The sequence below is a fragment of the Leuresthes tenuis genome, unplaced genomic scaffold (assembly GCF_036924035.1).
Source record: "Leuresthes tenuis unplaced genomic scaffold, fLeuTen1.0.hap1 SCAF_3, whole genome shotgun sequence".
Lineage (NCBI taxonomy): Eukaryota > Metazoa > Chordata > Actinopteri > Atheriniformes > Atherinopsidae > Leuresthes > Leuresthes tenuis.
In genome coordinates, this window is record NW_027325357.1 from 21192867 (window position 1) to 21218391 (window position 25525).

The following is a 25525-nucleotide window of genomic DNA, read 5'->3' on the forward strand; positions in this document are numbered from 1 at the left end:
GGTGGTTAGCATCGTTGACTCACAGCAAGAGGGTTTCAGTTTGGCGTCCCAGCTGGAGCCTTTCTATGTTGAGTTTGCATGTTCTCCCCATGCATGTGTGTGTTCTCTCCAGGTACTCCGGCTTCCTCCCAACGCCCAAAAATATGCATGTTAGGTTAATTGGTGACGCAAAATTGTCCCTCGGAGTAAGTGCAGATCTCAGATACAGATCTCACTGTATCCTACACGTTATACTGTTAAAAAAGTGTAAACTGTTTGTTGCAAACAAATGTAAAATTTATTTTACTGAGTTATTTGAAGGGGAATTCGGGGGCTTTGGCGCTTCTGAGGGTAGGAGTCAAAAGTTTCCTAGTTGTTGGTCATATCACCATGCAATTCACGAGGGCTGGCCAGCTTTTTGCCCTTGCTTGGAATATAAATTAAAAAAAAAAGACCTGCATTACCTTGGCCTCAGCCTAAGCGTGTACGCGTGTTCAGATTATTCCTTTCCACAGTTAGGTTTTGGTAGGACGTATCATATTCGGAACGTTTTGGCTCCCTCTACAGGCTCATCAGAGTTGCGTTTCTACAAATTCAGAACCCAGTCAGCATTATCTTGAGAATATTTAATAATTTAAGTGACGTTCATTAAATGAAAACTGACATTTTAATTTATTCATTCTCATTTAGAAAATGAGAACCACTTACGCTTGAGTCTCTACAGTCAAATATATACCCGCATCAAGCTGGGAACCCCAGTTTGCTGGCTGTATTCAGCCCGGCGACGTGAACGGTTGCACACTTCTCCAGAATCTGGATCGGCACGCCATTGTGGCCAGTAGTTACTTTCACAGTACTTGGTGATCATTCTGAGCTAGACTCTCTAGCTTACTATTCCTGAGTGTATCGACAATAGAACAAACTGTACCACAATGGCTACGGACTCCTGGGCACAGGCGGTGGATGAGCAGGAAGCCGCGGCAGAATCGGTGAGCCTCAACTAAAGCAACGCAAGCTAACCTGTTGTTAGCCTGTTTGGAGAATGCGTTGGCCTGATTTGGCACAATGTGAATTAAAACTCCATTTTTAAACTGGACAGCTAAGATTATTCAGTGACCGTGCTGCCAGTAGATGAAATTAATGTTTTGACAGCTTGTTCAAGCAATGTTTTTTTTTTCATTTTAACTTAAAAACGAAACTACCGGCTTGGCGTCAGGGCCAAGTTAGGTTAGCTCAAGCTTAGGTACAGCGTGCACCAACAAGCTTTCGCAGTTAGCAGACTAGCTGGCAAAACAAAATGCAGTAGACTCGAAAATTGTTCCTCTCGTGAAAAACTATAAGCTGTCTTGTTTCTTCCATACAGATCGGCGGCCTTCAAATAAAAGATAAACCAGAGGAAAATGGTAAGCACGCACATCTGAATAGGGTCTTGGATAGTGTTCTGAAAACGCATGGTACTCAAAGTTTGCATCGTATCGCTTTTTGCAGGCACGGTTGCAAACGCAACAAATTCGAGCACCGCAGCTGGAAAATCCGACGCGGACGGAGAAACCAAAACTACAGATGAGGACGACAAAGGTGGGTACATCCACTCTGTGATATGTTGAGTCTGTGTTATCCGAAAGTCACATGTTGGGTTGTGTCTTGGGTTTTTTTTTTTTTAAGGTCGCGTCTCGTGTTTTTGTTTTATTTCCAGATGACAAAGCGGCACAGTCATTACTGAATAAACTGATCCGGAATAATCTTGTCAATACAACGAATCAAGTGGAAGTTCTTCAGAAGGATCCCAACTCTCCGCTCTACTCCGTGAAGTCCTTTGAAGAACTGCGCCTGTAAGTGCTTTTGCTCTGCTCTGCTCGTGTTTTTGGTTGCGAAACAACGCGGTGTTTGTTCGTGCTTGTTGTTCATACTCCTGCATCTGTCTGTGGGTGGCGCTGGCCGGTTGCAGTTTGACTGGTTGGTCGAAATGGTGCTGAGATCGGTCCCATGAAGGCTCCTGTCCTGCACACAGCAATACAGACATCACAGTAACATCACAGCCACAAAGCGCGTGCTGACATGTCATTGCCATGTCAGTAAAGATGGCAGAAAACTTACATTTTGTTGTGTTGCCAGATCGTGAACTTATCCTTCCTCCCTGGAAGTCAGAATGCTCATTTGCATTCACCCCATCGCATTCAGGCAGTCTTGTACCAGCATTTCCCAACAGAAAACATGTTAAAAACACTTCAGGCTTATTTTTCTTGTCATCACAACAAGCTTTTCTTTCTCACGGTGGACAAGTGCAACAAGCTGCACAACCTCTGCTGAGGGACTATCTACAAGGTGCAGCACGGTTAAAAAGAATAAAAATAGAAAAAACCAGCAGCCTGCGCTCTCTTTCTGTTGGGTTTTATTTGTGCAGCAGAAGCTGTGTACGCTAAACTGCTGCAGTTTGTTGTCAACTGGGAGAGTGACTCACAGAAGCTCCACCAGCTCTGTGCGGTTTTGGAGAAATATTTAAAGGTCAATGTTCCTGTTAATGTTTGTTTGCGGTCGGTTGTTTTTCACAAGAAGAAGAAGGAAAAAAAAACAACCGAGAATCGGCAGGAAAACATAAAAAGAAAAAAAAAAAGAATTAACTTAAGAATTTATCTGTTCCAGCATTGTGCTTCTTTTTTTGTGAGATCTTTTTTATAAGTTTGCACACACAAGCATCACAATGAGTTTTCGCAAACAGAATTAAGCGCTTTAATGTAAAAAAAAAAAAAAACACACTTTGCTTAAGATTTGACATTTAGCCGTTTTCCCCTTTTTGTAGCAAACCACAGCTGCTTCAGGGAGTGTATGCCATGGGATTTAATCGGCCCTCCAAAATCCAGGAAACTGCCTTACCAATGATGCTGGCTGAGCCGTGAGTAAAACACACGTGTTGTGGTGTTGTCTTTTCAGCACTCAGGAACGCTTTCATCCTGAGGAGCTGCGCAGTAACATTAAAGTAAAATACCGCTTTCTAAATATTTGACCAGTCGCACCCTCAGTCTGATTCCTTTTCTCCTGAAGTCCACAGAATCTGATTGCTCAGTCTCAGTCAGGAACAGGAAAAACAGCTGCCTTTGTCCTGGCCATGCTCAGCCACGTTGACCCCAACAACAAATACCCCCAGGTTTGTATTGATTCTTTTTGCTGTTCGAGGAATATCATGTTGAAATCTTGATTTGTAAATATGACTTGCTTTTATTAAACTTTGACAGCTGTAACTGTATGAAAGCCTTTAATTCTACCTTAAAATGTGTTCCTTTTCCTGTCCATCAGTGTCTGTGTGTGTCACCCACCTATGAACTGGCACTTCAGACTGGTAAGGTCATCGAGCAGATGGGCAAATATTACCCCGAAGTCAAACTAGTCTACGCCATTCGAGGAAATAAATGTAAGGCTTCCTGGATTCCTACATTTTTACTGCCAATGATTGAATTGTTCCAATTGCTCCATCTGTTCCTGATAACTTACATCTTGGGTCTGTTTCAGTGCAGCGGGGCATGAAACTGCAGGAACAGATAGTTATCGGCACACCTGGTACCTTGCTGGACTGGTGCAGTAAATTTAAATTTATTGACCCGAAGAAGGTGAAGGTGTTCGTGCTGGACGAGGCTGACGTCATGATCGCCACACAGGGTCACCAGGATCAGAGTATCCGAATCCAAAGGTTAGTTATAAACAAACAAAAATGCATAGTTCCAGAGTGTTTGTTTTACTTCTAAATGGTCTTTTTTTTTTTTTAAAGATGTACCCGTTCCTTTGTTTAAACATAACAACTCTTTGGGAAGCACTGAAATGTTTCCCAAACAACCTAAATGCACTGCTCGCATTAACTCCACATGTTTCAGCGGTAAAAGCTTTAGAGAAAGTGATAGTGATAGGTCCCAACATGCAAAAACACCTAATGGGCACATTGTAAACCAAAAAAAATAAAAAATAGCTTAACTCAAGCATGGAAAAGTTCTGTGATTTTTTTTTTTTTAAGAATTGAAAGGATTTAGATAAAGCATTAACGTATTATATTCACATGGCACACTGCATCTTAGAATAATTCGCAGCAGCTTTCAGGGTGTAGGTTCACTCTTTGGCATGCTGTCAGGTCTTTGCAAAAGTTTCACCACCGTGATGTGTAGTTGGTCACAACAGAATAGGCTTATGGTCAGGTCGGGTCCAAAAGGAATGTGGAGACGGCGCTTTTATGAAGTGAAAAGAAATGTGTGAAAAAGTAATGATAAAGAAAAGTGATGTGTGCATATGTCTTTGTTATGATCCCCCGAAACAAGATTTGGTGCTACATTTCCCTTTAGATGTCACAAAATTAGTTAATCAGAGTTGGGTTATTAAAGATTTCCGCCACCGTTAATCCATCATCACAAAATAGAAAGAAAATGGCGACGCAACAGACCTGCCTTGAGTCCGCCCACCTCTAAAACTCACAGACCAGACATGAAGGGCATTAAAGGCGACAAAGACACCTTATGGTGCTGGAAAGCTCCACAGAGGAGACTGGTGCATTTGTCCATCGGACCATTATAAACTGCACTCCACAGGGCTGGACATTACAGAAGAGTGGCCAGAAAAAAAAGAAGTCTTACAGAAAAAAAGATAAAGCGTTTGCAGGCTTCTAATTTTGATGACGTAATGGTCCCAGTTCTTCTGTGACTCCAGTTAAGGTCGTTGATGATATAACCTTCTCGCCTCACAGGATGCTCCCTAAAAACTGCCAGATGTTGCTGTTCTCAGCCACGTTTGAGGAGACCGTTTGGAACTTCGCTCAGCGCATCGTGCCCGATCCCAACATCATCAAGTTGAAGAGGGAGGAGGAGACCCTGGATACTATCAAACAGTACTATGTGTTGTGCACCAGTAAGGAGGAGAAGTTCCAAGCCCTTTGTAACATCTACGGCGCCATCACCATCGCTCAGGCCATGATCTTCTGTCATGTGGGTTCATTCATCGCGTCTTTTCATTCGTGACATTTTAAAAACATTGAATCTTACTTTAGCCCCTGATATTTTTTTTGTTTTTCACGAAGGTTGCATTTTTCTTCTAGGGTGTTCTTCAGCTACCTTATTAGAATGTCATTGGCTCCTTATTTAAGTGATGCATATTGCCACAAAACCTTTGTCTGGATTGTTTTTTTTTTAACATTTATGGGAAATAACCCACAATTATTAGCTTGATTTAAAAGAAATCAATCTGTGTGTGCGTGAGAGAGCGTGTGCTTTTTTTCTTCCTCTATCTCTTATTTGTCATTTGGATGGAGTGGAGTTCACACTTATTTCTCTGTGTAATCTAGACAAGGAGGACTGCAGGATGGCTGGCAGGGGAGCTGTCCAGAGAAGGCCACCAGGTGGCGCTGCTCAGTGGAGAAATGCAGGTGGAGCAGAGGGCTGCTGTCATTGAACGCTTCCGAGATGGAAAGGAGAAGGTCCTGGTGACCACAAATGTTTGTGCCCGAGGTAACGGCCAAGGGAAGAATCGGCGTCGCATCTGACTTTTATTTAGCTGATAGTGGTAGAAAAAGTCCAAACCATATTGTCTGCACTTTCTCCTGAAGATCTCCTGTGTTCACGTGGGAAAATGACTTATAATTAGCTCTGTACAGATGTCCAGTGCAGTCAAAAGTCATCGCATTTAAGGATTAAATGTTTCTATTAATTCCACTAATGGTTATTTGTGAATAACCCCTCCCCACTAACCCCTTGCCATCCCCACTTGTGTTACATACAGGCATCGATGTGGAACAGGTTTCTGTGGTGATCAATTTTGACCTGCCGGTTGACAAGGACGGTAACCCGGACAACGAGACATACCTGCACAGGATTGGACGCACAGGCCGATTTGGGAAAAGGGGGCTGGCCATCAACATGGTGGACAGCAAGATGAGCATGAACATCCTCAACAGGATCCAAGAGCATTTCAGTAAGTGTAACAGCAGCGTCACACTCTTTGTTGCACACAGGATGAAGCTTGTAGGCTGCATTTATTCTGTCTACATTTGGCTGAATCTAAATGATATACAGCTTAATTTATTAACATTTGTTTTTTCTACTTTATTTGCTTACACATAGAGGAAGGTAATGGCTACTTGTTGAACCCCCCCCCCCTCTAATCATTGGCTTCTGCCTTCACAGACAAGAAAATTGAAAGACTAGACACAGATGATCTGGATGAGATTGAGAAAATTGCCAGCTAAAGGCGACGGCGTTATCATGTGGAGGACGCTGGCCCAACTCCCCTTTCCCTCTTCGCTCTCCAAGGACTGTACGCTCCTACGGTGTTTTATGCTTTTATTTTTATTTTTAGCTGTCAGAGAACAGAGCAAAACCACACACACATTAGCCTACGTTTACATGTGGACATGTCTCCTCTCAGACAGGTGTTTTGTAATTCTCTGGGACATACCCCATTTCACTCTTTGTACCTCTTTAAATAAAGTCTATGAGATTATTGCTGTGTATTGTGATGCTGTAAGAGCAGTCATAGTGGACGATTTTGTGAAACACTAGAAAAAAAACAACACTTTTCAGTGTTGGCTGTAGTGGTGCCATGACATGTAATCTGTAAAGATTTCACACAAAAAAAACCCCGCACATTTCATGTGCCACAAAGTTTTTAATTGTAAAATGAAAGCAAAACGAAGCATAACCGAATGTAACTGAACTAAGCGGACTGTTGCAGCTTCTACTGTTTTGTTACATTTTCCTAAACATCAGTACAAAGGGTGAAGTTGGGTATGCTGCCCTGAGTGGTAGTTCAATCATTGTGTTTTTGAGATGGTGATGGTTGGGGGTTCAGGGGTCTATGCAAACTTATCAACCTGTATTCAAATGACATAAATGAATTGTGAAATAACCTCATGTTTAGCATCAGGGTGTGTAGTCAAATGCCAAAAAAAAAAAAAAGAGAAAAAAAAGGCTACCTAGAGAGATATTACAATACTAACAAATGCATAGGCATTTAGGTGTTTCTGTGTTCAGCCACTAATCGTTCACATCTCACACGCATGCCATCTCCTCTGAAAACGCCAAAATGGCCGTTATCAGAACAAGCTTTGCGCCGCTGCTGAGCATTCATGAAAAGTCTTCTTGTGTTCCCTCATCAGTCATAAAAAAAAATCTCATTTCCACTCCAAATGTGACCGGCACGGTCTGATGTGATTCGTTTGCTTTTGTGTCTTACTGTTTCACACATTTTCAATCAGGGTCTCCAGTTGGACTTTCGCTGAACTACATTCTTCACCTAGACTGTGCTGTTATAAGGGTTGTGAGTTTAAAAAGATACGCAATGCCTTCCTCAAGTGCATTATATATACATATGATTTTATTATTGATATTCTAAGACATTGGGCTCAATCCTCTGATTAACACTTGAAATTTTGATGATATATTGAATTATGGGCATCTTTAGAGTGTGTGAATTATCTTTTTGAAACCAAATGCTGAGATGACTTGAGGACCTATGCTAATCAGACTCACTGTGTTGCTCCAACATGGATGCGTGGATTAAGAATAAGAAAAAACAAAAAAAAAAAAAAACATGTACTTATGTGTACATATTTAAAATTTTATGTTGAAGAAAAAGTGTGACTGAATTATTTGTCACTTCTAAGAAGTGCAAAAACATTCCTCATGAGGTTCAATTTGAACAGATGCAGCACTTCAAATATAGTGGTTATAAATCAGTTAACCTTACATCGTTTGGCTGACTGTTCAAAATCATTTTTTATTTCTTTTAAGAGAAAAAAAAAAAGTGACTGTCTGACATCATTTGATCGATGCACCGGAATGTCGGAACCAGCGACCGGTCAGTCTGGACCTGCAACAAGCCTCATCTCTCTGCCAGCAGCACAGAGAAGATTGCAGGTGGTCTTCTGGTTTTAATGGACTGTTTATGGACCTCTTTCTGGAAAAATCACTCAACTCATTGAACAGCTGCAGCCAAGTTAGAGGGAAGTGACTATTTGCTGAAAACACAGGAACGGTCTGTGAAGACTTCGGGGTAAAAACGCAGTGTATGCAGTTTTATTAGGACACTCGGATGTATACATTATCAGTGAGCGTGTGTGCACTTTGTTGATCCATATTGTAATGCCACTGTGTGAGAGCCATGGACACTGCAGTTTTGGCTAAAGAACCACACACTTTAACCCCATTTGCTGTATATCTTAATAAATCTGGAAAAACCAACAGGAACCCAGCTCATAAACACATGGACTTACCAGGCTTAAAGCAAACTGTCATTTGTAGGCAATGATAGGTTCAAAGCGTGTGGCCTTCTGTAGCTGAGCTGCGTTCATGGACACAGTTATGTATTCTTAATATGTGGAATTAAAAGAACATAGATGTTCATCATGTAGCCCGCTGCTTATTTGTGTAAGTTTGGAAACTGGCACAACAACCAAATCAATGTAAAGCGGTCATGTGCTGCTGGTTTGAAGAAAAAAAAAAAAAAATCAAATCACACATGTATTAAGACTAACTTTATTATATTTATTGTATACAGAAGCGCATCAAAATGAGCAAACTTGTTCAAGGAGCATCAGTCCTCTGAGTTCTCAGTTGAGGACGGCTGATTTGACAGCTGTAGGTCTGAGGAAACGGAGACAGAGAGACACTCAGACATGTACTGATAAATGATGAGTGACAAAGAAATGTGAATAGTGACAACGAGAAAAACTGATATCCTAAGTGGTTAAAAAGGTGCCTGTCAGCTAATTACACATTCAGTGTTTAAACGTAACAGAGGTTGTGCTGACCAAAAACAAATCATGCGACCTCACGATGAAGCAAAATTACACTTGAAAATACTGATATCTTTGGGAAATTAGTGCCAATCTTTAACATAGACGAGTTTTGTTCAGTCTTTTGTGACTGTAACGATGGACAGCACTCATTCCCAACCTTTTCCAACTTCAAATGAGGCTGCGCATCCACAATAATCATGTTCCTGAAGCTGTGAAACACTTCTTTGTCCTCTGGTCATTGATCCAGGAACTAAAATACTCGTGTGACCTTCTCATGGTTCTGTGCATCTCTTCACCAAATAAAACATAGTCAAAGGTTTCATTTCAGTTGGATGTGAAAAGTCTGCAGAACTTCAGTAAGATATTTTACGAAATAACTTGAAAAATAGCAGCTCATCCTGAATTTGATAGCAGCAGGAAGAGCCATTTTTAGAGCAGCTCCTCCTCTTTTAACAGCAATTTTCTGAATGGAGCACATGCTAATCTAAAACCCGGTTCGTGTTCATATATGTTCACTTCTTTCATGCATGACTGAGCCCTAACCTCCTCTTGTGGAAGGAGGATACCCCCAGACTCTCTGAATGTGTTGATAACATTATCTACCGTAGGTGACGGAATATTTAAAGTGTTGCTCCACAATTTGTAGATGCCGAACCTCTGAAAGAACTGAGAGACAGCCTCTCTAATCATGTTGCTAATCAAACAAATTAGTTGCAACGTGTTCGCCCAGCAGTTTTTGGTACCACTTATTTTTCCAGCCTTTACTTGCCCCTGACTTTTTTTCATCTTGCAGCCACCACTATCAAGTTTTTTAAGGTTTTAAAATGTGTAACTTTCAACATTTGATACATCTCCTCATATTTAAAAGTATCTAAAGTGTTTATATATTATTATTCAGCATCATTAGATCATTGAAATGTTGAGACTTGGTTCTTACTCGCTTAATCATTATTTATTCCTCACTTACCCGACTCTCTGTAGTCCACTCTTGTGAGGAAGAGGCCATGAGCTGGAGCAACCAGACCCTGAGGGTAGGCCCTACTGTCCCGAGCCTCCAGTACCTCTCTTAGCTGGGACACTGACAGCACCCCTTGGCCTACAGCCACCAGGGCCCCCGTCATCCTCCGCACCTACAACATAGAGACAGACCTGCTCTGTTCTGTGCACACTGAATATGACTCATTTAAACGATCTAATGATCGATTTATTCTGAATTTGTGATTTAGTCTGCACCAGCAGATGGCGCTATTTACAAAGGGCCACAACACAACTAAAACAGACATTTTGAAGTCACGAGGAGGAACAAACCTGCTTATAGAGAAAAGATCGGCTTGTAAAAGTCAACTCCCAGAATGGTATTTCCCTGCAAAAATAAACAAGACTTCTGTTGAGAACATTATATAGATGGGGTATGTAAAGTCTTAGGAACATCCGCAGCGTTTATATGATTCACTAACATCATAAATACTTGGTCTCACTGACTGAATGTGGCGCTATAGGGTTTAATTGAGCTGCTTCAACCAAAACTACACCTTCAACGGTTGTCAGGTGTTACAGGATTATTCAAACTCTTGAAGGCAATTGTACAAAAGGAGAGCAGAGCAGAAGCACACCTACAGCAAATCAACAACAGCAAATCAAAATATGCCATAAAAATGCATTTCATGGAAAATAAACAAAAATCTCTTCACTGTCTATTTCATGTCAAGACATTTCGTTACCATCTCTGACTGTGTAGACCGATTTAGAGGCTGATGTGACATTTTTTGGCAGAATTCAGACCAGATTTGCTTGAATGTCCCATACTGAATATGCCACTGCAGCTTAGATCGCACAGGATTATATGTAAACCCCATAGGAAATGTGAATATTTCAGCAGTTTGCCATTCAATTGATTTCCCCAATGTTTATTTCAACATTTATATAAGATCAGTCTTTATCCACTCCTGAAACTCATTCGAACTTTAGGGAGAAAAAGAGACAACTATGAAAACGGGCATCAGAATCAGTAGGATAAATCATAGGATAAGTATAAAGTGGATGTCTGAACCAAATATTCCACACTAACCTATGCATCAGCTCGTCAGACAATTCCAAGAAAACAAAAAGGCTAAAGTTTGAGCAACTTCTCTCCCACAATACTCTACATGTATATAACTCATACAACTAAATATTTCTCCATATCCAGCTTTCATTATCTCTCGAAGGCTGGATTATTTTGCCCAGTCAGCACAGTAGAAGGTTATTGAAATACATAAGCCACACGTGAACCTGCCTTTTCAATGAAGGTACGGCACGGTCCACACAAAGAATAACTGGAGAACTGGTCATTTATGTATGAAAATGAGATCACCTATTTCAAGAGGACTAAAACAAAACAAAAAAAACCCCACACACCTCACCTTTTACAAGCTGAATGAGAGCCAAAGCATTTGCACTGTATCGCCCTCTTTTGGGATCATAAAATTTAGTTCAACCTTCTGCTTTTCAATAATTCATCTACCAGTTTCTTTTCATGTTATTACTGTTACTTAGAATAGCGGCCCTCATGAAAAAATGAACACAGAACTCAGCTACAAGCTTTCTCTTGCACCAAAACTGACACCGGTGTCGGTCTGTATCGTCTCCTTTGTGGCGATTCTATGGCGAATAAAGGATGAAACGGGCTTTAATTCGGCAAAAACAAGAAAAAGGAGGCTTTAATGCAAATATTCTTTGAAATACGTTCCACAGCTGTAACCTTGGTGCTCACGGCATGTTAGTGCACCACATGTGTTGGGGTTGAGGGAGTGCGTGACATTTACTCGGGGTACTGCTATAACAGTCTGTCCATGTCCATATTGTGCGCCATATTTTCAGGGCAAATAATTAATGCCCATGAAAGTGGTATTTGGCATACAGAACGACCCCCACAGACATGTAATCTCCCAAAGCCACATGGCCCTGACCCCATCCCTCTCCATTCCCATTATGGATTATACTGGATCCTCATTGTTTTAAGTACCTAAACCTGCTTAAAATATAATCACACACCACATATTAATTAACACAAACAGTGTTGCTATGTATAATCCAACAGTGGGATGTGTTCGCCTGTCAAAAGGCATGAATATGTTGATAGATGTCTTCTGGATGGCTTCTGACCAGAGATGACAACAAAAAGTATTAGACAAATGGTACAAATGCAATTTTAAAAAAAAAAAAGGTCTCAAAGACTCAATGATATATTGTGCTTTCTTTATTTTCTAATTACAGTGTTTTTAATGTGGTTTTTGGCTGAAACTATTTCATCAACTTCTGAGAGAAATGTATGATTCCCATCTTGTCTACACTGCTCACCAGCTGGTCATTGCGGTTTTTAGGGTAAATTCAGTTAATCTACTTGTCTGTAATGACTGTAATTACATAATAAGTTAAGCACTGATTTAATTTCTAAAAATTCCAGCTTTAGGATATGACCCGTCTTAGAAACTATTAACTTTGTTGACATGGATCCAGAACTGGGAACAAAATTCTTTTTTTCTTCCAAGTCTGCAATAGTGCAGGTATGTAATGTTAGATTGTATCTGTCTGTCATGTGCTGGTAAAATGTATTTTTCCTTTATTTAACCAGGAAGTTCCGATGAGATCTAAAATCTTTTTTTCCAAGAGAGATCCAGCCAGTGTGGCAGCCATGCAGACTTTTACAGTGCAACATCAGACACCGAATGAAAAATGTTACAATCAGCACACATATGTAAAAAGTCCCATCAAACACATAAAATCACATATAATAATGTGATGGTAGTGCAGTGAGGGTCTTTAGAGCTACTTTGATAACAATTCATACTGATATTCTGATAACATGACCTAGTTTAGCCAAACTTAGAAAGTTTCCACACCCAGCTAAAGGTGATATCATAATGAATCTAAGATAATTTTCGGTTCATTCCCCCTCCCTCTCGTCTGCATCACATCTAACTGCAGGAAAGAACTGAAAGCAAGATAGTTGGATTCTTGCGAGATCTGAAAAATCATGAAATCATGTAAGAATCAATCTTGATAGGCTTCGAGCTTTGTGTTCGTGACCTGAACCGCAGTAGTTCAGACCACTGACTGCACTATGTCGATTTGCTAGTAGGTACAGCTGTGTTTTAGCTGAGACAAGAGTCTGTGTGACGATGGAGAGAAGTGATGTTTAAAATGGCTTCTAAAGCATACTTATTACTCGAGCATCAGTTAATTAGTCAATTAGAAACAGAGGTTTTTTTGTTCTATTCGACAAAGAGCAACAACACAGATGCCCTGTCTCAGTTGAGTAGATGCCATCACTCTTCTGCCAGGAGCTTAATTCATCAACTTGCTCCGCTGGTAGTTAAAGAACATCGGACGGTTACAGAATCTCTTGATCGCAAAGGTTGAAAGTTGGACCATGATAAACAGATGTGACCTGCCAGGTATTTTTTCTTAAATCTCTGCTTTTTTTCCAAGCTGCTGTGTAACAAACAGCAGACAAAGCTAGACAGTTGCTGTTGAGCTGATTGTTATTTTCCCCATTGTTAAGTGCATTGATTTTTTCCTTTTTGTTTATTTCATTACTGTAAGTTAAGCTTCTAATCCTTTTAATCCAGTCTGACACGATTATGATCTGTTCTAAGTAGAGATATATAGCAATCAATTGGATAAAAAGTTGCTTATTGATCTCTGTATTCAAGATAATGTAATAGAAATTGATTTGTATACTTTACTTAACAGTAGTAAATAAAACCATTCAAGTCCAAAGTGTTCTTGTTAACCACCATGTCCTCTGAGTGAGAAAATAAAAAAAAGCAACAGGCAAATCTATCTCAGTGCTTGTTGTACTGGCTCTCTAGTGATTTAAGTCTACCTGTGAAAGTACGGCTGTGCGAAAGAACTTCCTGGCTGTATGGAAATCACATCCATCGTCTTCACAGGGTTTTTGAATGCCATCTCAGAGTTCATAGCCCTGAAGCTGCTGAAATCATGAGTTCCGGCCAGGAGGGCAGCAGCCTCACGCATGGTTTCCACATCAAGCTCTCTGAAAGAAAAAAAAGAAACAAACCATACACTCAATCTTAAAAGCAGTAGAGATGTGAGCCCCTGCAGACAAGAGCCTTTTTAAGTCAGCATTTACAGGCTTATCGTGAGATTGCCACCTGACCTGGAAGTGACTTGCCTGAACAGCCGGGTCAGACAGAAGTGTACACATTAAGTACGACGGGTTTTCAGGCCTCCCTGTTCCCATTTCCAAGTTACCTTATATAATATTAACATTCTGCGGGACGAGGCCACGTGAGAGAGTGGAGCATGTCGACGAACGGCTCATTTAAGAGGAACGAGCGAGAGTGGCGCCGCAGCTCATATTCTTTACAGCTTCGTGCTTCCGTCACTGCTTAAATACGAGCTGACAGAGAGAGGGATGGAGAGAGCTACAGCGAGCAAATTACAGCGAGGGAAATTAAGCACAGTGCTGAGTGACTCACTAATGAAATTGTTAATGTATGAATCTAAAATCTTGATGATTAGAAGTAGTCAGGGTATAAAGTGCAGAAAATATCCACACAGCGAACTGCAGTGTTGACTCTAAACTTTGCGGAACCTATTCCTTCCCTAATGACAAGTTGGTACATGCATTTAGCAAATTGCTTATATACAAAGCAAAGAATGTGAAGATGTTGGAAATTTCACATCATGTTACACCACTTAAAACTTTGCTCCTTCCAGCCAAGCTTTTTTCCCTCCCTTTTGATTGTTTAACTAATGCAACATCATGGTAACTAATAACCATTTTCAATCATTTTTCTTTAGATTTCACAGTCACGGGCCTGGTGCAGGATGCAATGTACGCAGTTGAAGTTCTGATCATGTTAAGTAATTATACCAGGAGTATGCAGGGGACCAGTATGGTACACATGTTTCTGTGATGGGAGCCTTGTATTCAACTATTTGTTGTGACTTTGTGGAGTTGTGTGGGGACTTTATATAAAGAGCAAATGTTTGGTGGTCCTCCATGTAGATTCCACGTGGATGAATAAAAAAAAGATAATTATATCTTCATGGTGCCATTGGTTGTCAGTGTGCTCATCTGCAAGAGAGTGTTACTGGACCCTAAGGAAAAGTAGGGCACTAAGGCAAAGTGAAAGAACGCGTCAGCTGACTTAACTAAGGCTTTATTTTGATGAGCAGAGAACTGGTTGAACACTCCACTCAGATGGGTTGTTTTTTCTTTTCAGGTTAAGTAAACACCCACTCATGAAAGTGATGTTGTGATGATATCCATTTCAATCCGACAGGTAGTTGGTTCTCAATGGAAACGCCAAACTTTTTGGTTGAAATGGTTGGATCTTCGTGTGAAAATGGCAACAAAAAGGGTTTCCTTCTGGTCTAAAACCTGCTTAAGTTGTTACAATCAGCTGAGTCAGTACCAGCTCACAAGTTAGAGAAAGGCTTACCGACCTCTGAGCTTCAGTAGTATACTGTCACACGTGTCACACTGAGTAGAGGGAAAGACTCGTTTCACATTTGTAAGTGGAGAAACTTCATTCCACCAACATCTGCACTGTTTATGCTCGGTTTAGATGGTACTCCTTACTCGATTCCTGATCAGAGTTAGACAGAAGGGTAGCCCAAAAGGCTAAGACCACTTGAAAAATGCTGCAGAAAAGAGTGAAATGTTGTAGGTGATGTTGCCAAAGAGAAAAACATGTAATCAACTCCACTGCCCCGGTCTTCCAGCATGCTCATTCCTGAAAACTCCATTACTGAATACAAGAGACGTCGAAGTCTGTTAAATAAAAGCTTCAGATGTACGGGATTTGTATGCCGATTTTTGTTCTTGGTTCGAACAAAAAACACGACAGGCCATATTTGAATGAGGACTGGAATGGCTGATACTATTGTAGCACCTATGGTCACAAAAAACAAGTGATTTAAATGTATAATCCTTGGCTTTTGGAGGCCTTTATTTTATCATGGATAAATATACAAGGCTTAAAAACAACTTTTAGCTATAGGTGATCACATTTTACCGTCAGTATTTGATAAGATGTTTTTCCTGCTACAATATAGTTTCCTTTTGATGATTAAAGTATCATCCAATTCAATTGAATTCGAACTTAGCAAACATTTTTGGTTTTTGAGAAAGTTCAATATTTCATTTTGAAAACCTGACCACAAACAAAAAATTAAAAAAATAAAAAAATATATAGAAATGCATGGTGGTAGGTTTTATTGTGTAATCAATGTTTCAATAATCAAAAAAATTCAGCTGCAGTATAATCAGTGGATTTCGACAAAAGCAGCCTTGGAAAAAAACAAGGGGAAAAAAATCTGACTGATACTTCTTGCAGTGGAAGAGATGGAGCGGGTGTGATGACGAGGGAGCCGCAGATCAAAGAGAACAGAGAAGACGCTGCTGAGGCAGAGGCGCTCAGGGGCGGAAAGGCGAGATGAAGGCAGAACATGAGAGAGGGATAAAGAAGTAGACACGGCAGAGTGAGAAATTAGAAAAGGGGGAGCGAAAAAAGAGGAAAAAATTAACAGTAGGGGAATGGATAGGGATGAAAAGAAGAAACCTGGCTAAAATGCGTGGGTGTTGTTCTACATGTATATAAGCCCGCAGCTTATCTTGCCCTACTTCCCCCCCCCAAAAAAAAGTAAAGCGAGAAGAGCACACAAACGCTCAAACATACACTCTCTGAAATGCTCCCTCCTTTACAGCCTCACTAGCTAAAAGAACATCACCTAAGCTTCAAATGCCTCAACATTTCATCTTTATACACTCTCCTTGTCTGATCTTCTCCCCAACTCCTTCTAGTTTGTTTTTGGGAGGTCGGCCAGAAAAAAGAAAACACTTTCACAGTCCCCAATTTGCAGTTCGACATGGCACACATGGACTATTCATGACTGAGCTTTAATTTGAGCCTGATTTCTCATACACTACACAAAGAGGAATAAAAGGACATAAGTGAATGAATTAAGAGGCAGTGTGTAAACTGGGATCACTCACGTGTTCTTGAGGTTCCAGCACAGCTTACAGTCTGTGAGAGGAACCAGAGTGTGGTGGGAGATGTCCAGCGCTAGTCGGTAAACGTAGGTCCGAGACTGGGCATTGAAACGTGCGTGGAAGTTATCGGGAACACGAAGAGCATGGGTGATTCTGCAAAAAGAGCAAAACTATGCCTGAAACCGCGCCTAGTGTTGCATAAGATATATTTAAATACATTTGTGTTACAGTCTTTTTAAAAGCTAAAAATCTAATTGAGTTCAATATATGGATATAAATCTAGACAACAAATATTTCGTCAGTTCAACCTCTGATAGAGGCGGCACCCAAAACTCTGCTTTTAAAACTCTCATTTGTACAACCAGCAAGAAAATCTATGTAAGTAACTGTCCAAAATGCCAACATTGCAGCTTTTGACACAAAGACCCACTCCCTGTCCGAGTCCTAATGGGCTGCCAAGAGCCCTGAAAAGCCAAGCGCTTATAACAACATAGTTAGCAACACACCAGGCTCACAGGCTGAGGCTCTTTGATGTCGCTCCAGCAGAATAACACTGGACACTAACTGCATGTCTGAGCACATAGAGAAGAGGGACAGAAGCAGAGACAGATGTCGTAGCTCTAATGAATTGCTTAGATTCATGAAACTCTTGGGGACAGACGGTGTTTTGCTGTTTTTTTTTTGTTGCGGCCTGTATTTACTATCCAGGTGCAAATGGTGTTTTAGAGCCTGAGAGGCGTGGACAGAGTGATCTTTGCGTTTTGCCCTGTTGCATATGTTCAAACATCATAGTCACATATCGACATGAAAATAGCATCAAGAGTGCATTTCATTTTGAATCGGGTGCACCGAAGCAGGGAAACATCTAAAACCTGCAGGGCAGTGGTGTCCGAGGACTGCAGTCATGGAACGTTGCATTATCAGAACATATCATTCTTAAATGGAGGTAGACAAAGACGAGCGGGGTCACATATCAAACAGGAGTCTCGGAACCCCTCACATTTCGTTCTGTGTTTTTTTCAGGTCAGTTTGTTTAGTTTTAATGAGCCGACCATAAATCGTGTAAAAGCATCACTGTCCACACTGTTACATTTTCATTTTCGGCACTGCCCCTAACAATTAACCAAAAATGTAATATTTAACAGTGCTCATAATAAAGAATATTTACGCTTCTCACACGTGAGCCCACACAGGGCTTGTACTGGCGTCGATTATTGGAAACCTTGTAAATAAAGAAAGGCCATTTTGTTTGAGGAAATATCAACCAGTGGATTATCAGGGAGCTCTACAGGTGAGTTGCGTCTTACTGTGCCATACTGGAACATGTTCTGTATCAGTTAGACCCCCAGAATCGCAGCTTTCCAACACTACATCACGCAAAAGTTTTAAAGAGGCTAATGACTCTTGCTTGTGTGCTGTCTGATACTAAACCATAAAAACCACAATCCTAATGTAGTTAAACTGTAGTGTGATGTCTTATGACCAGCATGAAGGGTTTTATTGATCAAAGTCGACTGAATAAACATTTTTACCTGAACAGATAACTGGGTCAATTCTTATACGTCCTGAGTTGTAACAAGGAATAAGCTGCATGTGAGTTGTTGATGGATAACAGGTTCCTGATGATCAACAGTTCTGACTGTTTACGCTTATTAGCGCTGCTTCTACTCGACTGCTTTAATCATTATTTAACTAAGCTAACCCATAGCTTTGTTTGTAGATCGATTCAGTGTTAGGACAGCACTGCAGAGCTGGACAGGTGCCAATTCTGATTTGTAGCCTTATGTCAATTTGACTGGTTTAGCACATTTACTGGCACTTCTCTCACTCGAATGTGTGCAAACTGGTATTGCTTAAAAACAAGCGAGTAAATTGGGCTGGGTGATAAAATACCAACGATTTACAGAGGTTTTGAACAAAAAGTGCTTTGAATATTTTAGCTTTTCAAACAAAGCATCAGCAGTAATTTTGTAAAAGTGATCAAAGGAAATTTGAGCTGAAACTTAAAGTCTTGGTGAAACAAAGTTCTATGTCTTGGTGTTTGAAGGTTCTGTGTCTTGCAGTGTGTGTTATGTACAGAGCAAAAGAAAAAACTTATCCTGCACTCTAAGGGTGGAGATTACAACATTTTGCATATAACGTTTTCTGAAATTTGAGCAGAGCTGGTGCAAAATGGTGTACGATGCCTAATCAGATCAGTGCAGCTGACTGATCAACGTGGACTGGGCTTTCTCTGAGAAGGAGGCGCCGTTTATACCGGAAACAGTAAACGTGTAGAACCAAATACCAGCCATTTTATGGGAACTATAACCATGGAGTCAGTTGTCCTCCAGCCTGATGCTACTGCAATTATGAAAAAAAAATTCTACATGTTCGAACATATACGTACAGACTCCTTAATGCTTAAATCTGTGGACTGACAAAACAAGCACATTAGAACCCTCCAGTGTTCAGTGAACACCATGCAGTCGGGGTTTTCACGCCTGTCTGTTGTGTGCTTGAGAATGAGGGAGATGGTGGTGACATGCAAACATGGCAGAATAGATGGAAGAATGAGAACAATGGGGATCGCATACAAACGTGTTTTTAGTGCAAATGTGTATGTAAATCTAAATATGGCTGTGTGTGCCACTGCACAATCAGAGAAACTAGGTTACGTTTCCAGGGGGAGGGGATTGAGTTTGACACGTGGCAGAGGAAACCCTTGCGTCTGACTTCAGCGGCTGCTCCAATGTGAAGTGACAGCTTTCAGCCGGCCCCCAAACCACACACCCACATAAAATCTTAATAAGCAGTGTACAAAGCAAGGCCTCACACATTTGGGAACTGGGGCATTGTTTAGCATGGCACCATTCTGCTATTCAGCAGTTTCCCATTATGGCAAAAGAGATGCTGATTTGGAGCTAAATGAGGCCCATTTTCAAAACAGCACAAAAAAACACGTTGGGATCAAACAGAAAGGACACTTTTTACAGTGTGCAGTCTATGTTTAAATCTTGCCTTTGCTCTCCATCCCTGGAGGCGGCAAACCAAAGCTTTGAGCCAAGAGCCATATTGTGATTGTTGCTCTCACAAATACTCTTTTTTAAGCTAGTGAGGGTGAGAGTGTGTCATGTCAGATCTAACAACGCTATTTTTTAAATGACAGATCAAGGATCAACACTTCTATCTAATGAGGACACGTGGAGCGTGTTTTTGTAAGAACACTGCAGACGCTGGTATATTATGCAGTTACATAAGCATTGAAATGATGCTGTTTTTACACGTGTCTACCGAAATCATTGTGTTTAAATTGTATATTTACATTTTGCTAAGTGAGAGCATCTGTGTGTGTGTGTGTATGTGTGTGTTAATAGATGCTACAGACCAAACAGCTGGGATAATCCTTTGTAACCTTCTTTTTTCAGGTTTAAGGATTAGCAGGATGCTGGGAGCTTCCCTTTCCTCCCTCTTCTTTTCTTCTCTGTGTGCTACCCAAATGTTTCACACGATCCATCCTCATTGAGTGCATCATGATCTCTTGGTCAAACCAACAGTCTCTGAATCTGACTTCCTTTACTGACTGCTATATACACCTCTATCTTGTATGTCTATCCTTTGTGTCCCTCCGTTATTCAGCCAAAAGAAGAAAAAAAAGCTGCTGACTAAATCACTATAAACATACATCCCAGCAGTATATCCAGTCACGAAAGATGATGGCTTTGAAGTGTAAGATTACAGATGTGTAAGCGATTACAAGGAGATGAAGTAAAGCACAATGGGGAGACAAAGCAGGTGAAATTGCTGTGATGTGAAATCATCATCTGCCACAAAAAGATGTCCTTTCCCTTTAAATGCTCAACAGATGAAATTGTGTCATTTCAAAGTTCTGTATACTGTCACAGCTGGATCAGATATTGAGCTCTTTCTTGTTTATGTTGGATTATAAATTAGTTCAATAAATGTCTGTACTGTATGCATGTTTTTGTGTGCTAACATTTTCTCTAAAGTATGATTGTTTCCCGACTGATAAGTGGAAACTAGTAAATACCTTTTATGCAATTTCTTCAATGAGAACCAGTGAGAAGCGTCTCTTTGTAAAGTCTTGGGTAGTTGTGTGTCAGTTCAAAGTGCGACTGCACTCACATGGCTCAGAGTTGATGTGAGAGTTTCAAGTCACCGCATCGGTTGAGGTGGTGACAATGTAAAGAGCAAAGATGTGAGCGTGCAAGTGAGGAAGATGATGAGCCTCAAGGGAATCTATTAGAAAAAATGGCAAAAGAAGGATGTCTTCCAAAAATCAGCAGCTGGGCACATTCTAGTAAGGCAGGAACCACATTCCCTTTGGGCCACCTTGGGCTTTACAGGAATAGGTGGAACATCCCCATACGATATTATTTTCCCAGCTGTGTGGAGAACGCATGCCTTTTATTGTCTTGCTGCTTGAAAAGATGTTCACAGAAATTTGATCCCATATGACAGATAAATGTGTTTTTACAAAACACAGTTCAGAGGCAGAGCAGCACTAAGACAGTCATACACATCAAATTTTGCAGCAGCTGTTCAGGAGATAGAGAGACCATCCTTCAAGCGAGAGGCTGCTGGCTCTACACCCAACTTTCCCCCAGTGTACATGCTGAAGTATCCTTGGGCACGCTACTGAACTCCACATATTTGTTCCTCACTTGTAAATTGCTTCTTCATAGATATAACGTAATCTGAAACACCAGACACCACCAGACGGTGGCATAGAGATGTGGATGCATGCTCAGAAGCATGCATTTAACCACTGTGTGAGGATACGCTCTGTGAACCTCTCCTGTAAAAGGTTAGGGATTTTACTCATCTGAAGAAGCCTAATTCACCTGATTTGCTCTGTCCCGAGGTGAAGATTGAGAGCCCGAGCAAGAATGTCTTCAGAAAATGGCGGCTTGTCATTCCTGCGCTGGAGATCAAAGTGAGCAGTGTTAGAGAAGGCGTGGACACCTGTGTCTGTCCTGCTGGACACTGACAGAGATACTGGATGGAGTGGCCTCAGCTTCTGAATCGCTTCCTGCAGGAAGACAAAGAGGGATATAAAAAGTTCTGGGTTGATATGCTGTACAAAAAAAAACAGACTTCTGACAACTGGAAACCTTCCCCAAATAGAGCTGGAAACAGCAACATGAGGTGACAAGACAGTCTTTGATTATTCTTTTTTATATGCCATCTGTGTTTCCTTTTGTGTAAGTTTTCATTTTCTGGTAAAGTTTTGATTATCTTTGAGCTTTTATTAGAAATACAGATTGACCGTAAAGAGCTGATAGGAGCTGAGAGACCAGAGAAATACATATCAAAGGTCCCTAACCTTAAGCTAAGTTAATCAAGAATATTGTTTCATGTAGGTCATAGTTTGACACCCTGGGACTGTACCTTTGAAAAATTATTAGTAATGATATTCTATCAATGTATTAAGAACACTTGGTTAATCATTTCCTCATACAGAGGACACACACAGGATTTCTAAGATCCAAACTGAGGAGCAGAATAAGTCACAGTTGTCACTGTGAACAATAACTTATGCTTATAGATTACCACGGGTCACAGATAAATGTGTTCACAGTGGGCACCTGGAGTTGTCTAGGGCAGTGATTTGTGAGTTCATGTTGCTCTTAGTTACACATTTGTAGGCAGTACATTAGAGTGACCTGTACGTACCTGTTAGTCAAATCAAGAGACAACTCATTTTAGGCTGGCTGCCTGTAAAATTTAGACTTACTGTCACCTACTTCCCAACAAAAGCACTTGTTCCCAAAACGCTGACCTTCTCGTTCTAGCCCCAATTTTTCAAACTAGAATGGGAGGCAGAGCTTTTAGTTTTTTTTTAGGCATCTTTTCTGAGAAACATGCTCCATGTCTGCGTACGAAACGTTGACCCTCTTTCTGTTTTTGAGTAGAATCTTAAAACGTACCTCTTTAAATAAGCATCTAACTGGTTGACCTGTTTTTGTGCAACCTGTTTTAATGTTTTAACGTTTTTTCAAATAATTTTGTTAATAATTTTCCCTTTCCTTTGAATTTTTTTTACAGACATTTGAAAAGTATTTTTAATGATCATATTCTTTCACATTTATATAATTCTATAATTTCTTATATTATTATTTATTTTACATCCTTGTAAAGCACTTCAGATTGAACTTGTTTGGAAAGTGTTGCATTAATGAAAGTTAAATTGAGATTAAATAAAAGCTTACCTCCAAGTGGTCCTGAACCCCTTTCTTAAACAGCTGTTGTGGAGGCACTTTAACTACACCACTGTAGAGATAAATAGACACAGTAACGGATTACAATAATAGCACACATTAAAACATAATCCCGCATCCTGCCCTGTGACCTACCTGTACTTTGTACCGATGTACTGAAAAAAGATGAGGTAACGTGCAGACTTGTGCATGGTGTCTGTTTCTGCCTGCTCATATTGCTCGTCTTAGTGAAAGCGAGAAGACACAATGAAAAAAAGATCTTACAGGTGTAGTTTTGACACAACACACAGCAAGACTCTGAGGGACGCTTTAATCTTTAAAGTCAGAGGGTATGCGTTGACATTCACAGACCTTTGGAGTCATGAACTGAACAGCTGCGACAGTCGTCCGACAGCACAGTAACTCACGCGTATTTGTAGTCCGGAAGTACAAATTACTGCTACTGCTTCTCCGTGGACATAGAACAATGAACCCGGACTCGTGTGTCACTTTAGTATAAAGTCTAGAAAATAACTGACATAAAAGCCTTATATCAAACACAACGATAACCAGCTTGTCACATTAGTGAAACTGCACGTGCACGTCACCTCTCTAGCCATGCGAGACAGAGGCTGAAAGCACAGCACAAGCTAGGAAGGCACGCATTTAAAGCAGTGACATCAGTGTTTGGTATGTGGGTTACAAAGAAACTATCAGTCCAAACACTGGTTTAAGACGATACGTTGTTATTTCCCCCACGATGTTTGGCTAATAAGTCATTACAACATCGTAGTCCTATCGGTCGCTTGTTGTTTACGTCATCACGAATGAAGGAGGGCGTGTCAGACCGACCAAGCTTCCTTCAAATCATTGATGCCAGATACCATAAGTACATAAGAGAGGTCAGCTTCAAGTGAACGAAAGACACTCAACATTTCATGATGACGATACCTTTTAACGGGAACTGCCAAATGTTGCAAATTACACATTTTTTTCTTACTAAGAAGTACTCGTTTATTGAACCGTTCGCAGGCTACATACTGGGTGAGATTTGGGTTAAAGTACATTTGGGTCAAAGTTCCCCTGCTTCTAAATTTCAAGAGAACCCAAATCGTATTCTGCATATATTTTTCCCCATTATTAGTTTTGGTGTCCTTTCTATTTTGGATTGATGTCTGTGTGTTCTGCTTTCCCCTCAGCATCAGTTATGTTGGGTGCAGTTAACGCATATTCCAATTATTATAAAAATGTAACATTTGTACTCAATCAATAAAAATAATGGAAGTTTCGCGTTGATGTGTTTTGAATTCATTAATACCTCGTACAATGAATGTACCTGTTTGCTACACTGCTTTTCCTGTGCTGTTTTCGTATACTGTGGGCGACAGAAGTAGCCATGAAAGAAACCCCAGCTTTATTGAGCGGATTTCATCCTTCTCCCATGATTCCTTTGTCCGTGCTGGTTTGTTACGACAAGTTGCATTTGCTCGGCCCTCTTCCCTCCTCTTTCCTTCTCCGCGGTGCAGCTACGCCTTCTCGGCAGCAGTGTAGTAGTGCTCTGCCAGCCGCGCACTGTCTGAGCTCGCATTTTGTGTCACGGTGCCACCGGGAGAGGGGCGACAGACTGCTGCGCGTCAAGGGATACCAGTCACCATCCGCACGGTTCAAGCGACATTCCGCCGCGGGCAATGACATTGGTAGATTGAGGTGGGAATACACGAGAAAAACACAAAAAATGACGGTGGACTTTGAAGAATGTATAAAAGATTCCCCCAGATTCAGGTAAGGCTGCTCTTCTCCGGAACATCACAGCGGTGCGCAAAAATGGCACACCTTTTGAACATGTTCATTTGCCTTTCCTTTTCTACTCTTTCTATACAGCACGCTTAGCTCATGCCGTATTTGTGTAGGTATCAACAGGAAAATGAAAGGATGTGATATTTGTCCGATTCGCACATGTGCAACCATAGGATGGCGTTTGTCTGTCCATTTCTGTCTATCTTTTTTCTTGCATTTTTGCTCAGATTTTCACTCATTGCTTGAGGTTTTATGAATCATTTGTTTTCTATTAAGATTTTATATGCACTGGGATGTATTTGTTGGAAGGCTATCGGTGGCTCCTGTGTGATTTTTGAATGTTGGTTGTAAATTGCCTCAGTACGTATGAGAGGAGGGACACTCAATGGCTTTCACAAGAAGGATCCATTTTGTTTGATTGTTTAGTGAAATAGGTGATTTTTACCTCTGATAATATGTCTCGATTAACACTCTTGATATGGGGCACTCATTGTGGGAGTCTGTATGAATGTTGCAGCATGGTGTACAGTTTGGGTGCAGTCTTTTAATTTTATTCACGCTGAAGGGCCCACAGTCACCCACTGTGTGTCAGTCTGCACACTGGAGAGGAGATGTCCTTGCAGCGGCAGCAGATATGGGGACCAGGCTGGCAAAGAGGCAGCGGAGATAAGAGTACATGTTCACTGTAGGAATTGAGCTCATTTACCAGGCACAGATCCAGTGGTTCTGCCCCTTGCCTCCCTGCGGGAGGGTTGTAGCTTTACTCAGTCCACGTGC

At 40.9% G+C, this 25525-nt stretch overlaps 3 protein-coding genes across 5 annotated transcripts in view; 2 read left to right on the forward strand and 1 right to left on the reverse strand.

The window, feature by feature from the left end:
- The first annotated feature begins 765 nt into the window (after window positions 1–765).
- On the forward strand, window positions 766–7914 carry LOC140303665 (ATP-dependent RNA helicase DDX19B). Its single transcript, XM_072382515.1, has 12 exons — window positions 766–968; window positions 1343–1382; window positions 1468–1557; window positions 1676–1811; window positions 2780–2872; window positions 3022–3124; window positions 3274–3388; window positions 3487–3664; window positions 4703–4940; window positions 5297–5459; window positions 5731–5922; window positions 6135–7914. Exons 1-12 carry the CDS (start codon window positions 912–914, stop codon window positions 6194–6196), a joined length of 1467 nt encoding a protein of 488 aa, XP_072238616.1. The 5' UTR covers window positions 766–911; the 3' UTR covers window positions 6197–7914.
- A 247-nt stretch (window positions 7915–8161) lies between these two features.
- pusl1 (pseudouridine synthase like 1) lies at window positions 8162–23765 on the reverse strand. Of its 3 annotated transcripts, XM_072382517.1 has the most exons (9): window positions 23324–23765; window positions 23108–23195; window positions 22964–23024; window positions 21596–21783; window positions 16755–16904; window positions 13614–13784; window positions 10055–10109; window positions 9714–9876; window positions 8162–8591 (listed from the first exon to the last, which is right to left on the reverse strand). In XM_072382517.1, the coding sequence occupies exons 2-9, from the start codon at window positions 23161–23163 to the stop codon at window positions 8542–8544; spliced, it is 894 nt and encodes a 297-aa protein (XP_072238618.1). In that variant the 5' UTR covers window positions 23164–23195; window positions 23324–23765; the 3' UTR covers window positions 8162–8541. The 3 variants fall into 3 exon arrangements, with proteins under 3 accessions (XP_072238618.1, XP_072238617.1, XP_072238619.1); XM_072382516.1 differs by having other exon boundaries at window positions 23108–23765; XM_072382518.1 differs by lacking the exon at window positions 16755–16904 and having other exon boundaries at window positions 23108–23765.
- Window positions 23766–24439: 674 nt separating this feature from the next.
- Window positions 24440–25525, forward strand: part of acap3b (ArfGAP with coiled-coil, ankyrin repeat and PH domains 3b) — a 45939-nt gene continuing 44853 nt past the window's right edge. The window contains exon 1 of the mRNA XM_072382519.1: window positions 24440–24733. Coding sequence (XP_072238620.1) covers window positions 24687–24733 — 47 coding nt within the window. The 5' untranslated portion in view covers window positions 24440–24686. The remainder of the gene's footprint in view (window positions 24734–25525) is intronic.

Excerpts from the sequence above, each read along its gene's own strand:
- LOC140303665 (XM_072382515.1), top strand. The coding sequence starts at position 912 with ATGGCTACGGACTCCTGGGCACAGGCGGTGGATGAGCAGGAAGCCGCG. Across the intron at positions 969-1,342 it reads AGGAAGCCGCGGCAGAATCG|ATCGGCGGCCTTCAAATAAA; the intron begins GTGAGCCTCAAC and ends TCTTCCATACAG. Across the intron at positions 3,665-4,702 it reads CAGAGTATCCGAATCCAAAG|GATGCTCCCTAAAAACTGCC; the intron begins GTTAGTTATAAA and ends CTCGCCTCACAG.
- pusl1 (XM_072382517.1), bottom strand. The coding sequence starts at position 23,163 with ATGCACAAGTCTGCACGTTACCTCATCTTTTTTCAGTACATCGGTACA. Across the intron at positions 23,025-23,107 it reads TACATCGGTACAAAGTACAG|TGGTGTAGTTAAAGTGCCTC; the intron begins GTAGGTCACAGG and ends TTATCTCTACAG. Across the intron at positions 16,905-21,595 it reads CTCGGGACAGAGCAAATCAG|AATCACCCATGCTCTTCGTG; the intron begins GTGAATTAGGCT and ends CTCTTTTTGCAG.